Source organism: Hyla sarda, chromosome 9, assembly GCF_029499605.1.
Source record: "Hyla sarda isolate aHylSar1 chromosome 9, aHylSar1.hap1, whole genome shotgun sequence".
Classification (NCBI taxonomy): Eukaryota; Metazoa; Chordata; class Amphibia; order Anura; family Hylidae; genus Hyla; species Hyla sarda.
The window spans coordinates 58685067-58700095 of record NC_079197.1 but is presented as its reverse complement, the minus strand read 5'-3'; the positions used below and the strand labels follow the sequence as shown (position 1 = coordinate 58700095).

The following is a 15029-nucleotide window of genomic DNA, read 5'->3' as shown; positions in this document are numbered from 1 at the left end:
TAGGGATTTGTACAGGGGAGGCTGACCGTTGCAAAGATTGAGAGGGCCTCGCATAGAGGGTGTGTGTCGGGGGCACGTCCTCCTCACATGCGACTTTAGGGCCGATTTGCGACATGTATATTTCTGCACCCGGCACAATGGCGGCCACAAAGCCACTTGATTTACTGCATTGATGAAAGGCCTAGCCAAAAAAGCATTGGCGTGTTGAGCCACAAACTTGGGTGCACAAGTTCTTATGAGCCACTATCAAATTGACAAAGTCCTTACTGAAAAATTAAAAGGTAAAGTCAGTTTCAGAGAGAACTGCCAGGTCAATTTGGATTCCCAGGTGTCCAACAAACCCAGGAATCTGTGGTTCATAACCTTCTGGAACTTGGGTCCGGATGGGGTTACCTATATGGGAAGATAGGGAAAATTGTATAGGGACAGGAAACACTTTTATGGGGGAAAGGGACACTAGTTTGGGGGGGGCGCTCTACTGGCATTGCCCTGCGGCGTTACCTTCTAGGTGGCTCATCATGCTGATCAATGATTATTTACTGATCAGTACTTTTTTGGGTGCAGGTTTTTTTTTCTTTTTTAAACTTTTTTTGTGGGCAAACAACCCTTAAAAAAAAAAAAAAAAAAAAAAAAAAAGAGTGGAAAAAAAAGTGCTGATCAGTAATAAATCTCTGATCAGCAATCATGGCAGTCTGCACACGGGGAAAGGCCGGACCAAGCAGTGCAAAACAGCAGAACAGACACTGGTGGTATGGTTGCAAAAGCCCCCTCAAAAAAAGTGCAAAAAAAAAAACAAAAAAAAAAAGCTAGGGCCAGCAAACTGATGGGTCAGATCAGTGATCTCCAAACTGTGGACCTCCAGCTGTTGCAAAACAACTCTCAGCATGCTGGGAGTTGTAGTTTTGCAACATCTGGAGGACTGCAGTTTGGAGATCAACTTTTATTTAGGAACAAACTTAGACCAGTGGTCTCAGATGATGGCTGTACGGGCATGCTGGGAGTTGTTTTTTGCAACATCTGGAGGGCCACAGTTTTGAGATATGTGCATGGTGACATTCAGCTGTCCTAGACAGCTGATGTCACCTATGCAGGATCACTAGGAGGGGTAACAGGGGGTCTTTTTATCATACAAAGATACACAGCTCTGATTTCCACCCTGATCTCCATGCACTGAGGAGATCGGAGCTGTGAAAGGCAGTTTTCTGCAACTGCCTTTGCTGTGATTGGCCAATCAATCCAGATTGACCGATCGGGGGCGGGGACAACTGCAGGGGTTCCCACTGCCAATGCCTGTGACGATCAGCTGAAATCACTTCTCTGTCACAGCAGGTTTACATGCTGTGACAGTTTAGCTTTAGGACGAGCCAACTCGTCCTTAAGCATCAAGTACCTGCTGATTAGGACAAGCCAGCTTGCCCTGTGTAGGCAAGCAGTTAATCCAGTGTATTGAGTTTAGTGAGGGTAAACAGACTATCAGTTTCCCTTTAGCAAATTAATAAAAGATTAATTGAAATACCTGGTGTCTGCACTGTATTACTTGCTGCCTGAGTGGTTGCCGGTATTGTTGCTGTAGTAGGGGGTACAGATGCTGTCACAGCACCTGTAAAATTGAAGCCGCCACCACCACCAGTACTAGCAGGTGCATTGATGGGCTGAGCAACTGCAGTACTAAAAGTGAAGCCAGGTGTCTGAGTTGTTCCACTGAGGCCAGTCCCAGAAGATGGCTGTGTCGCTCCGCCTAGTCCCAACTTAGGTACAGTGTTCCTAAAAAATAAAGACATCAAGCTGTTTATTCTAAAATACAATAAAAGAAAATAGAGATCAAATTGTAATAAAAAAAAAAATCTGTCTGGCGACCATCTGGCAGTTTAATGCATTGTTGGGACAGGTCTGCCAGAGAACTACTAATTTTGGCTTTGCAGTCATGAGATGTGGACAGGGTTTGTTGTTGTGAGAAGCAATTGAGCGTTATCTTTTAAGTACCTTTTGTGTTTCCTGTCCCCAAACCATGAGTGCCACATATAGTGAGGTCCTGTTGCAGCTTTTAAATGATAGTCATGTGGGTGGCACAGTGGCTCAGTGTCCAATCAAGAACATCTACATGGAACTTATAGGTTCTATCCATATTGGGTTTCTAGCAAGTACTTTGTTTACCTAAAAGAAACAAATCATGGATCAGCTCTCCACTATGTACCGCAGCAGGAAATGGTGTAAGGTACGGAAGCACGGATGCAGGAAACCACTATTCCCCATAGACCTAGGGCATGTAGAAAGTGAAGTGTCCAGCTCCCAGTGGAAAGGCCCAATAAAACTTATCGTTTAATTCTACATATTAAAAATAAGATCTTTCAGTAAAAAACGGTAAATGACATGTCACTCTAAAACATAGGAGTGAAAAGTTGACGCGTTTCGAGCCTAAGCTCTTAATCATAGCAAAGATAACAACAAGGGAGCTTGTATACCAACGTACATTTGGAAAATGAAACATACACACCTTGTTGCTAGTCCAATTCCCGGTTTCCCAAAACCAGAACTGACGTAACACTAACAAGACGTCAACTCCAGTTCACAGATGATGGTAATTCTGAATGTTACAAAAGTTGCACCCAAAGCCTGTTCCTGGAGAAAAGGAATAAGGGCTGTGCGTGCAGTATTCATGTGTCACGATTTTTTTTTTTTTTTTTTTATATGCATATATTTTCTCTTTGTTGTCCAATAAGCAATGCATGGTATTTTACATACGTGATCTACATTTTCGGCATTGCAGTTTACCAAAATGCTAATTTTTCTCATATATAATGGAGATCTGCGATCCGGCGTAATCATCATATTGCTGTTTTGTGAAATGGAGATTTATTAATATATTTATGTTCATAATATATCGCAGATCACAATTCATACTATGCTGCTTTTAAACAACACAAGGAATTGCACGCACTGCCCCTTTTTTCCTTTTGCTCTAGGAATGGGCTGTGGGTGCAACCCTGCAGTGTTCGATCTGGTTTAATATATGCCTTTGACACTAAAGTTGTTTGAGATGCACTTTTTCATATTTAATGGAGATCAGCCATTCAACACAAGCATTGTATTACTGTTTGTAATATGTATATGTTTCACTTTTTATATCATGAATAAAAATGAATAAAAATCTATCAAAAAGTCCAATCAATACAAAAATGGTAACTATAAAAACTTCAGATTTAGGTGCAAAAAATGAGCCCTCATACCGGCCCGTACGCGGAAAAATAAAAAAAAAATCATCATCTTCTGACACCTATAACGTTATGTATAAATTTTCCTGCATGTAGTTATGACTATTTTCAGAAGGACGACAAAATCAAACCTATATAAGTATGGACCTACAGAATAAAGATAAGGTGTCATTTTTACCAAAAAATGTACTGCGTACAAACGGAAGTCCCAAAAGTTACAAAATGGAATTTTTTCTTCAATTTTGACGCACAATTTTTTTTTAGTTTATCTGTAGATATTTTGGTAAAATGACTAATGTCACTACAAAGTAGAATTGGTGGCGCAAAAAATAAGCCATCATATGGAATTTTATGTTCAAAATTGAAAGCGTTATTTTTAGAAAGTGATGAGGAAACAATGAAAATGCAAAAACTGAAAAACCCTGCATCCTTTAGGGGTTAAGTACCAGGGAGCAAAGGCGTACCTGTACCCGTACAGGACCAAGGGCTTATGGATACGCCTTCTGTACCTGGGTCTTAAGGATTTCTATCAGCAGGCACCCCGCGCAAATGCCCAGGGGGGGGGGGGGTCATCAGATCCCCCCCATGTCGGCGGTCGGCGCAATTCGCAAGTGAATTCACACTTGCGATTTGCGCCGATTCAAGGTCACACCGGTCTATGGTGACCCGGAATATAAGGTGGATCGCGGTTGTCCAAGACACCCACGATCCCCCTGAAGGGATAGGAGTGAGGTAGCAGGGGTGCCACCCCTCCTATTCCTGCTATTAGTCGTCAAAAGCGATGACCAATAACAGATCGGGGGCGGGGGGGGGTTAACTTTCGTTTTCCTTGTCCTGCCCAACCACAATAGGCATGGCAGAAGGAAGAACCCGAAGGGGACCGGGCACCGAAGATCCACTTACCCATGGGTGGAGGCTGCGGGACGTGATCAGCGGCGGTGATCCGCGCAGGCGGCATGTCGTGCGGCTGGCTCCCTGGATCCGACGGAAGCCAGTAAGTTGCCTAGCAACATCTAGAGGGCTACAGTCTGAGACCACTATACAGTGGTCTCTACACTGTAGCCATCCAGATGTTGCAAAACTACAACTCCCAGCATGCCCAGACAGCTGTTTGGGCATGCTGGGATTTGCAGTTTTGCAACAGCTGGAGGGTCACAGTTTAGAGACCACTGCACAGTGATTGTACGTATTGTACGGCAGTGTTTCCAAAACGGAGCCTCCAGCTGTTGCAAAACAACAACTCCCAGCATTTCCGGACAGCCACTGAATGTCCAGGCATGCTGGGAGTTTAGCAACAGCTGGAGGCACCCTGTTTGGGAATCACTGGCGTAGAATATCCCCTATGTCCACCCCTATGCAATCCCTAATTTAGTCCTCAAATGAGCATGGCGCTCTCTCACTTCGGTATTTCCATACTCTGGAGAAATTGCACTAAAAATTTTGGGGGGCTTTTTCTCCTTTTACCACTTATGAAAAGGAAAAGTTGGGGGCTACACCAGCCTGTTAGTGTAAAAAAAATAAAAAAAATTTACACTGACATGCTGGTGTTGCCCCATACTTTTTATTTTCACAAGCGGTAAAAGGAATAAAAATAAAATAAAATAAAAAAAAAGACCCCCAAAATTTGTAATGCAATTTCTCCTGAGTACAGAAATACCCCATAAGTGGGCATAAACTTCTCTGCGGGTGCACAACAAGGCTCAGGAGTGAGAGCACACTATGTACATTTGAAGCCTAAATTGGTGATTTGCACAGGGGTGGCCGATTTTACAGCAGTTCTGCCATAAACGCTAAAAAAGAAATACCCACATGTGACCCCATTTTGGAAACTACACCCCACACGGAACGTAACAAGAGGTATAGTGAGCCTTAACACCCCACAGGTGTTTAATGAAAATTCTTTAAAGTTGGATGGAAAAATGAAAAAAAAAAAATTTTGTCACTAAAATGCTGGTGTTAACCTAAATTTTTCATTTTCACAAGGAAAAAAAAATAGCAAAAAAGCCCCCCAAAAGTTTTAACCTCATTTCTTCTGAGTAAGAACATACCCCATACGTGGATGTAAAGTGCTCTGCTGGCGCACTACAATGCTCAGAAGAGAAGGAGCACCATTGGGATTTTGAAGAGAAAATGTCCAGAATTGAAGCCCCCATAGAGCCAGAACAATGGACTCCATATTTTGGAAAATACACCCCTCATGTGATGTAACAAGGGGTACAGTGAGCATTTACGCCCCACAGGTATCTGACAGATTTTTGGAACAATAGTCCGTGAAAATGAAAAATTTTATTTTTTATTTGCACAGCCCACTGTTCCAAAGATCTGTCAAACTCCAGTGGGGTGTAAATACTCACTGCACCCCTTACTAAATTCTGTGAGGGGTGTAGTTTCCAAAATGAGGTCACATGTTGGAGGGGGGGGTTCAACTGTTCTGGCACCACGGGGGGAATTTGTAAAACACACATGGCCTCCTACTTCTATTCCAACCAAATTCTGTCCCCAAAAGCTCAATGGTGCTCCTCCTCTTCTGAGCATTGTAGTGTGCCAGCAGAGCACTTGACATCCACACATTGGATATTTCCATAATGGGGTTACAAATTTTGGGGGTCATTTTCTCCTATTACCCCTTGTAAAAATGTAAAATTTGGGGAAAAACCAACAATTTAGTGAAACAAATGTTTTTTCTTCATTTACACATCCGACTAACAAAAAGTAATCAAACACCTGAGAGGTGTTTTTAGGCTCACTGTACCCCTTGTTACGTTCCTTGTGGGGTGTAGTTTCCAAAATATTTTTTTTTTTTTTGCTGTTCTGGCAGCACAGGGGCTTCCTAAATGCGACATGTCCTCCAAAAACCATTTCAGCAAAATTCACTTTTCAAAAGCCAAATGTGACTCCTCCTCTTCTGAGCATTGTAGTGCGCAAGCAGAGCACTTGACGTCCACCCATGGGGTATTTCCATACTCAGAAGAGATGGGGTTACAAATTTTGGGGGGGTCCTTTTATCCCTTGTAAAAAAAAAATAATTTGGGGGAAAATAGCATTTTTGTGAAAAAAAATAAAATCATTTACACATCCAACCTTAAAGTCGTGAAATACCTGTGGGGTGTTAAAGGGAACCAATCACTAGTTTTACCCTATATAATCAGTGGCAACACATAATAGAGGTTAATATCACGTGTTCTGCCATGTCTGGATTTCCGCTGGTACATCTATAAATGTGAAGTAAACAACTTTTATAAATGGTCACATGCTGTATGTAAATGAGGCTCAGTCCGGCGTGCGGCTGCTAAAGTAGTCATGGCTACCAGAGCAGTAATCACGCCTATTCAGGCTCAAATAATACCTATCTAGGTATGATTCAGCAGCTCAGTCAGGGTCTGATGTCATTTCTTAGAGGTAGGCTGTCAATCATGTCTAAATAGGAGTGATTAGAGCCTGAATGAGCGCGAGTACAGCGTGGGGAGCCGTGACTACTTCAGCAGGCCGCATGCCTGGTGACTACTTGAGCATGCCTGGTGACTACTTAAGCCTCATTTACATACTGCATGTTACAGTTATTAAAGTTGTTTTTGCCACATTTACAGAGGTGCCAGCAGACATCCAAACATGGTAGGACACATGATATTAACCTCTATTACGTGTTGCCACTCGTTATATATGGTAAAACTTAATGACTGGTTTCCTTTAAGGCTCACTGGACACCTTGTTACATGCCTTGAGGGGTGTAGTTTCCAAAATAGTATGCCATGCCATGTGGGTCTTTTTTTGCTGTTCTGGCACCATAGGGGCTTCCTAAATGTGACATGCCCCACAAAAACCATTTCAGCAAAATTCACTCTCCAAAATGCCACTGTCGCTCCTTCCCTTCTGAGCCCTCTAGTGCACTCGCCGAACACTTGACATACACATGTGAGGTATTTCCTTACTCGAGAGAAATTGGGTTACACATTTTAGGAAGATTTCTCTCCTTTTACCCCTTGTAAAAATTGAAAAACTGGGTCTAAAAAAACATGACAGTGTAAAAAATTAAGATTTTGAATTTTCTCCTTTAATTTGCTGCTATTCCTGTGAAACACCTAAAGGGTTAACAAACCTTTTGAATGTCATTTTGAATACTTTGAGGGGTGCAGTTTTTATAATGGGGTAATTTGTGGGGTATTTCTAATAAGAAGGCCCTTCACATCAACTTCAAAAGAGAACTGGTCCCTGAAAAAATGCGATTTTGAAAATTTTGTGAAAAATTGGAAAATTGCTGCTATACTTTGAAGCCCTCTGATGTCTTCCAAAAGTAAAAACATGTCAACTTTATAATGGAAACATAAACTAGACATATTGTATAAGTGAATCAAAATATAATTTATTTGGAATATTCATTTTCCTTATAAGCAGAGAGCTTCAAAGTTATAAAAATGCTAAATTTTCTATTTTTTCATCAAATTTTGGAATTTTTCACCAAGAAATGATGCAAGTATCGACAATATTTTACCACTAACAAAGTAGAATATGTCCCGAAAAAACAATATCGGAATCAGAATGAAAGGTAAAAGCATCCCAGAGTTATTAATGCTTAAAGAGAAAGTGGTCAGATGTTCAAAAAAATGTCCGGGTCCTACAGTGAAAATTGGCTGGGTACTTAAGGGGTTAAAGGGGGTACTCCGGTGGAAAACTTTTTTTTTTTTTTATCACAGTGGTCTCCAAACTGTGGCCCTCCAGATGTTGCAAAATTACAACAGACAGTCCGGGCAGGCTGGGAGTTGTAGTTTTGAAACTCACAGAAGCTGCAGTGAAGATAACTTTACGGCGATCTTCACTGTAGCATCTGACACTGCCGCCGCACCACTTGCCTTACAGATTTGTAAATTACTTCTATTAATAAATCATAATCCTTCCAGTACTTATTAGCTGCAGAATACTACAGAGGAAATTATTTTCTTTTTGGAACACAGTGCTCTCTGCTGACATCTCTGTCCATTTAAAGAACTGGCCAGAGTAGGAGAAAAAACCCATAGCAAACATATGCTGCTCTGGACAGTTCCTATAATGGACAGATGTCAGCAGAGAGCACTGTGGTCATGATGTCAGCAGAGAGCTCTGTGTTCCAAAAAGAAAAGAATTTCCTATGTAGTATTCAGCAGCTAATAAGTACTGGAAGGATTACGATTTTTTTAATAGAAGTAATTTACAAAACTAACTTTCTGGCACCAGTTTATTTATAAAAAAAATAAAAAAAAAATAAAAAGGAAAAGAAAAATTAATTAGTTTTCTGCCTTTAACCCCTTAACCTTTTGGGGGCACCCTTGATCCCTGGTACTTAAAGCGTACCCGTCAGATCACTCAAAAAAAAAAAAAAAAAAAAAAAAAAAAAACTGTTATATGTTTTAAGTGTCCTTAAAAATGATTCGTGTCCTTAAAAATGATTTCAGGGACTTAGGCCGCAAGCTTAAGGAAAGGACCTCCAAGGTAGTATTTTCTGAAATACTACCAGTACAACGAGCCACACCAGAGAGGCAGCGGGAGATCAGGGAGGTAAACAAGTGGCTCAGAAGCTGGTGTAGGAAGGAAGGGTTTAGGTTCATGGAAAACTGGGCTGACTTCGCTGTCGGTTACCGGCTCTACCGTAGGGACGGGCTGCTCCTCAATGGGGAGGGTGCAGCTTTGCTTGGGGAGAAGATGGCTAGAAGGGTGGAGGAGTGTTTAAACTAGGGACTTGGGGAAAGGGAACCTACAGCAAAGAGGGGGAAGATAGTGTAGATAGAGAGGTGGGAATTATAAATGTACCTGGGGGTGGAGCGGAGGGAGGGGTTAGAATAGTTAATAGGAATAGGCTTCATAGGAAAATAAAACTTACACCCTTGAATCCCATTAACCCCAATAACATAAAGGATGGAAATGTAAAGTGTATGTTCACAAATGCCAGAAGCCTAGCAAATAAAATTGGGGAGCTTGAGGTCTTGATACTGGAGGAACATATTGATATAGTTGGGGTCACTGAGACATGGCTGGACTCCTCGCATGACTGGGCTGTCAATCTGCAGGGGTTTACATTGTTTCGCAAGGATAGAATGAACAGAAAAGGTGGTGGAGTCTGTCTGTATGTAAGAAGTGGTATGAAAGTCAGTGTGAACGATGCCATAGTGTGTGATGATTTTGAGGAGGTGGAGTCACTGTGGGTAGAATTACAAAAGGAGGGAAATATTGAAAAAATAATATTTGGGGTAATCTACAGACCCCCTAATATCACTGAAGAGATAGAAGTTCGGCTTCCTAAACAAATAGAGAGGGCCGCCCGGGCAGGTACAGTGGTAATAATGGGAGATTTTAACTATCCAGATATAGATTGGGGTCCGGGGTTGGCTAAAACTACAAAGGGGCGACAATTCCTAAATTTATTGCAGGATAATTTTCTGGGCCAGTTTGTGGAGGACCCAACAAGAAGTGATGCCTTGTTGGATCTGATCATTTCCAACAACGCAGAGCTGGTTGGTAATGTAACTGTGCGGGAAAACCTTGGTAATAGCGACCACAATATAGTTACTTTTGACTTAAAATGTAGAAAACAAAGACAGGCGGGGAAGGCAAAAACATATAACTTTAAAAAGGCAAACTTCCCTGGGCTGAGGACTGCACTACAGGACATAGACTGGGGAGAGGTGTTGTCAAATACTGATACAGAAGGTAAATGGGACATCTTTAAATCAACTCTAAATAACTATACAGCTAAATATATACCAAAGGGGAACAAATATATACGATTAAAACTAAATCCTACATGGCTGACAAATTATGTTAAAAGAGCAATAAACAAAAAAATAGCCTTCAAAAAATACAAATCTGATGGGTCAGCGATAACATTTAAACAGTACAAAGAGCTTAATAAAATCTGTAAAAATGTAATAAAAACAGCAAAAATTCTAAACGAGAGACAGGTGGCCAAAGAAAGCAAAACTAATCCTAAATATTTTTTTAGATATATAAATGCAAAAAAACCAAGGACAGAGCATGTAGGAGCCCTTAATAATGATAATGGGGAGGTTGTCACAGGCGATCGAGAGAGGGCGGAGCTACTGAATGGGTTCTTTAGTTCTGTATACACTATGGAAGAAGGAGCTGACATTGGCCAGGTCAGTGCTGGTAACACATCATGTAATGTACTGAACTGGCTTAATGTAGAGATGGTACAAGGTAAGTTAAGTGATATAAATGTAAGCAAATCTCCAGGGCCAGATGGATTGCACCCAGGAGTTCTTAGAGAGGTAAGTTCAGTAATATCTGTACCCCTGTTCATGATATTTAGAGATTCTCTGGTGTCTGGTATTGTGCCAAGGGACTGGCGCAAGGCGAATGTGGTGCCAATCTTCAAAAAGGGCTCTAGGTCTTCCCCAGGAAACTATAGACCGGTAAGTTTAACGTGCATTGTGGGTAAATTGTTTGAAGGACTTATAAGGGATTACATACAGGAATACATTAGGGATAATTGTATTATAAGTGATAGCCAGCATGGGTTTACTAAGGATAGAAGTTGTCAAACCAATCTAATTTGCTTTTATGAAGAGGTGAGTAGAAGCCTTGACAGAGGAATGGCTGTGGATATAGTGTTTCTGGATTTTGCTAAAGCATTTGATACTGTCCCTCATAGACGTCTGACAGGTAAATTAAGGTCTTTGGGTTTGGAAATTTTAGTTTGTAACTGGATTGAACACTGGCTCATGGATCGTACCCAGAGAGTGGTGGTCAATGATTCGTACTCTGATTGGTCCCCGGTTATTAGTGGTGTACCCCAAGGTTCAGTACTGGGCCCGCTGTTTAATTTATTTATCAATGATATAGAGGATGGTATTAACAGCTCTGTTTCTATCTTTGCAGATGACACCAAACTTTGTAGCACGGTACAGTCTATAGAGGATGTGCATAAGTTACAAGATGACTTGGATAGACTAAGTGTCTGGGCATCCACTTGGCAAATGAGGTTCAATGTGGATAAATGTAAAGTTATGCATCTGGGTACTAATAACCTGCATGCATCATATGTCTTAGGGGGGGAATAAACTGTCAGAGTCACTGGTAGAGAAGGATCTGGGTGTACTTGTAGATCACAGACTACAGAATAGCATGCAATGTCAGGCTGCTGCTTCCAAAGCCGGCAGGATATTGTCATGTATCAAAAGAGGCATGGACTCAAGGGACAGGGACATAATACTCCCCCTTTATAAAGCATTGGTACGGCCTCACCTGGAATATGCTGTTCAGTTTTGGGCACCTGTCCATAAAAGGGACACTGCGGAGTTGGAAAGGGTGCAGAGACGCGCGACTAAACTAATATGGGGCATGGATCATCTTAGCTATGAGGAGCGATTAAAGGAGTTACAAGTGTTTAGTCTTGAGAAGAGACGTTTAAGGGGGGATATGATAAACGTATATAAGTATATTAATGGCCCATACAAAAAATATGGAGAAAAACTGTTCCAGGTTAAACCCCCCCAAAGGACGAGGGGGCACTCCCTCCGTCTGGAGAAGAAAAAGTTTAGTCTCAAGGGGCGACACGCCTTCTTTACCGTGAGGACTGTGAATTTATGGAACGGTCTACCTCAGGAACTGGTCACAGCAGGAACAATTAACAGCTTTAAAACAGGATTAGATACATTCCTGGAACAAAACAACATTAATGCTTATGAAGAAATATAAAATCCCATCCCTTCCCCAATATCGCGCCACACCCCTACCCCTTAATTCCCTGGTTGAACTTGATGGACATATGTCTTTTTTCGACCGTACTAACTATGTAACTATGTAACTATGTTGCTCAGTAGAGATGAGCGAACTTACAGTAAATTTGATTCGTCACGAACTTCTCGTCTCGGCAGTTGATGACTTATCCTGCATAAATTAGTTCAGCTTTCAGGTGCTCCCGTGGGCTGGAAACGGTGGATACAGTCCTAGGAGACTCTTTCCTAGAACTTTATCCACCTTTTCCAGCCCACCGGAGCACATGAAAGCTGAACTAATTTATGCAGGATAAGTCATCAACTGCCGAGCCGAGAAGTCTCTATTTCTCAGTATCTCATCCTGATCATGTACATGTACTTTGTGTCTGTGACCTACATTTCTCTCAGAATTAGCTTTATTTCTGAAATACCTTAATTTTGTCCACCAGAAGCAGGGGGGGCGGATACTCACTGTGATAACCACTCCCCCTCCTCCCTCTCCTCAGTCCCAGTGTGCCTTCAGCTGTTGCAAAACTACAGCTCCCAGCATGCCCACACATCATTTGTCTGTGCAGGCATGCTGGGAGTTTTAGTTTTGAAACAGCTGGAGGATATGATTGTAGTCCCCCTTTATCACACACACACACACACACACACACTGGCTTCATATATTCTTACACACACATTAGACACACTGATATACACACATACATACTTTCTCTTCTGCAATGCATGTTTCTGCCTCTCTCATTGATGTCTGCTGTGTGAGAGTGGGCAGCAGTCTTCCTGCCCCTCCCCTTCTCTTCACATGAGTCTGCAGTGTGTACAGCCCCTCCCCCCTCCAAAACATCCTGGAATCCAGGATGAAGCAGTGTAGACAAAAGCACTGAATGCATTCCAGAAGACGGGGGGGCTTTTTCAGTGATACTGAAACATTTCTAATGAAAGCAGTTGCAAAACCTTTTGCATGCTTTACAACATATAAGTTTTTATATCTGACAGTGTCTATTTAAAAAGGCCCAAGGGTGTACCTGGAGCTGTCAGAGACCGCACCGATCATCCTAATGGATTGGAGCGAGGTGGCAGGGTGCCACCTCCTACTATCCCCTGCGATTGGCCGGTCGGCGGACTGATCGGCGAATCACAGGGCAGGGGTGGGGGTGAACATTCATTTCCCCTGCTCTGCCCGCCCCTGGATGTCTGGGCAGAGCGGGGGAAAGATGGCGGCGAGGTGCGAGGGCCGTGGATGCGGCGGCCGTTACCTGGGGACAGGTGACAGTCACGTGGGGACCAGAACCAGCAGCAGGCAAGTGGTGCGGAGGCGGTGTCAGATGCTGCAGTGAAGATTGCCGTAAAGTGATCTTCACTGCATATTCTAGGAGTTTCAAAACTACAACTCCCAGCATGCCTGGACTGTCTGGGCATGCTGGGAGTTGTAGTTTTGAAACATCTGGAGGGCCAGTTTGGAGACCATTGTGCATTGGTGTCCAAACTGTAGAGCTCCAGATGTTAATTCAAAGCATGCTGAGACCGTCCAGGAATGCTTGGAGTTGAAGTTTTGCAACATCTAGAGGGCTACAGTTTGGAGACCACTACACAGTGGTCTCCAAACTGTTCTCCTCCAGTAGTTGCATAACTACAACTCCCAACATGTCCTTCGGCTGTCTGGGCATGCTGGGAGTTTTAGTATTGCAACAACTGGAGGCACACTGAGAAACATTGTATTTTTCCTAACTCAGTGTTTCCCAATATATGTGCCTCCTGCTGTTGCGAAACTAACTTCCAGCATGCACGCTGGGAGTTGTAGTTATGCAACAGCTGGAGGCACACTGGTTGGGAAACACAGAGTTAGGAAACAGACAGTGGTGCAGAAACACTGCGGTAGTCTCTTACCTTACTCAGTGTTTCCCAATCCCAATCAGTGTGCCTCCAGCTGTTGCATAACCACAACTCCCAGCATGCACGGTCTGTCAGTGCATGCTGAGAGTTGTAGTTTTGCCCCCCTCAAACGTGAATGTATAGGGTACATTCGCACGAGTAGGGGTTTACAGCAAGTTTCCCGCTTCAAGTTTGAGATGCGCTTTCTGCTGCAGCGGGAAACACACTGTAAACCTCCGCCCTTGTGAATGTACCCTAAAGACACTACACTAACCCTAAATAAAGAGTAGAACACTACACATTACCCCTATGAAAATCCCTAATTTAGGCTTCAAATATGCGTGGCGCTCTCACATCAGAGCCCTGTAGTATTTCAAGGCAACAGTTAAGGGCCACATATGGGGTATTTACTACTCGGGAGAAACTGTGCTACAAATTTTTGATGGCATTTTCTCCTTTAACCCCTTATGAAAAGGTAAAGTTGGGGTCTACACCATCCTGTAAGTGTAAACTTTTTTTTTTTTTTTTTTTTTTTTTAACACCAACATTCTGGTGTTGCCCCATACTTTTCATTTTTATAAGAGGTAAATAGAAAAAAAAAAGACACCCAAAATTTGTAACACACTTTCTCCCAAGTACGGAAATACCCCATATATGAACGTAAAATGCACAACAAGGCTCAGGAGTGAGAGCGCACTATGTACATTTGAGGCCTAAACTGGTGATTTGCACAGGCGTGGCTGCTGGTTACAGTGGTTCTGACATAAACACAAAAAAATAAACACCCGCGTGACCCCATTTCGGAAACTACAGTGAGCATTTACACCCCACAGGTGTCTGACAGATTTTTGGAACAGTGGTCTGTGAAAATAAAGAATGTCATTTTTCATTTGGACTGCCCACTGTTCCAAAGATCTGTCAAACGCCAGTGGGGTGTAAATGCTCACTATACCCCTTATTAAGTTCCTTGAGGGGTGTAGTTTTCCAAATAGTATGCCATGTGGGGTGTTTTTCGCTGTTCTGGCACCATGGGGGCTTCCTAAATGAGACATGCCCCCCAAAAACCATTTCAGCTAAATTTGCTTTCCAAAAGCCCAATGTCGCTCCTTCCCTTCTGAGCCCTCTAGTGCAACTGCAGATCACTTTACATCCACATATGATATTTACTTGAGAGAAATGGGGTTTCAAATTTTGGGGGATATTTTCACCTATTACCCCTTGTGAAAATGAAAAA

The 15029-nt window shown here is 42.5% G+C and overlaps 1 protein-coding gene across 3 annotated transcripts in view; it reads right to left on the bottom strand.

Annotated features, from left to right (window-relative positions):
- Positions 1-15029, bottom strand: part of NUP62CL (nucleoporin 62 C-terminal like) — a 160887-nt gene that overhangs the window by 124014 nt on the left and 21844 nt on the right. For all 3 annotated transcript variants that reach the window (XM_056540850.1, XM_056540848.1, XM_056540849.1), the window contains exon 3: positions 1517-1764. In XM_056540850.1, the coding sequence (XP_056396825.1) occupies positions 1517-1764 (248 nt within the window). The remainder of the gene's footprint in view (positions 1-1516; positions 1765-15029) is intronic.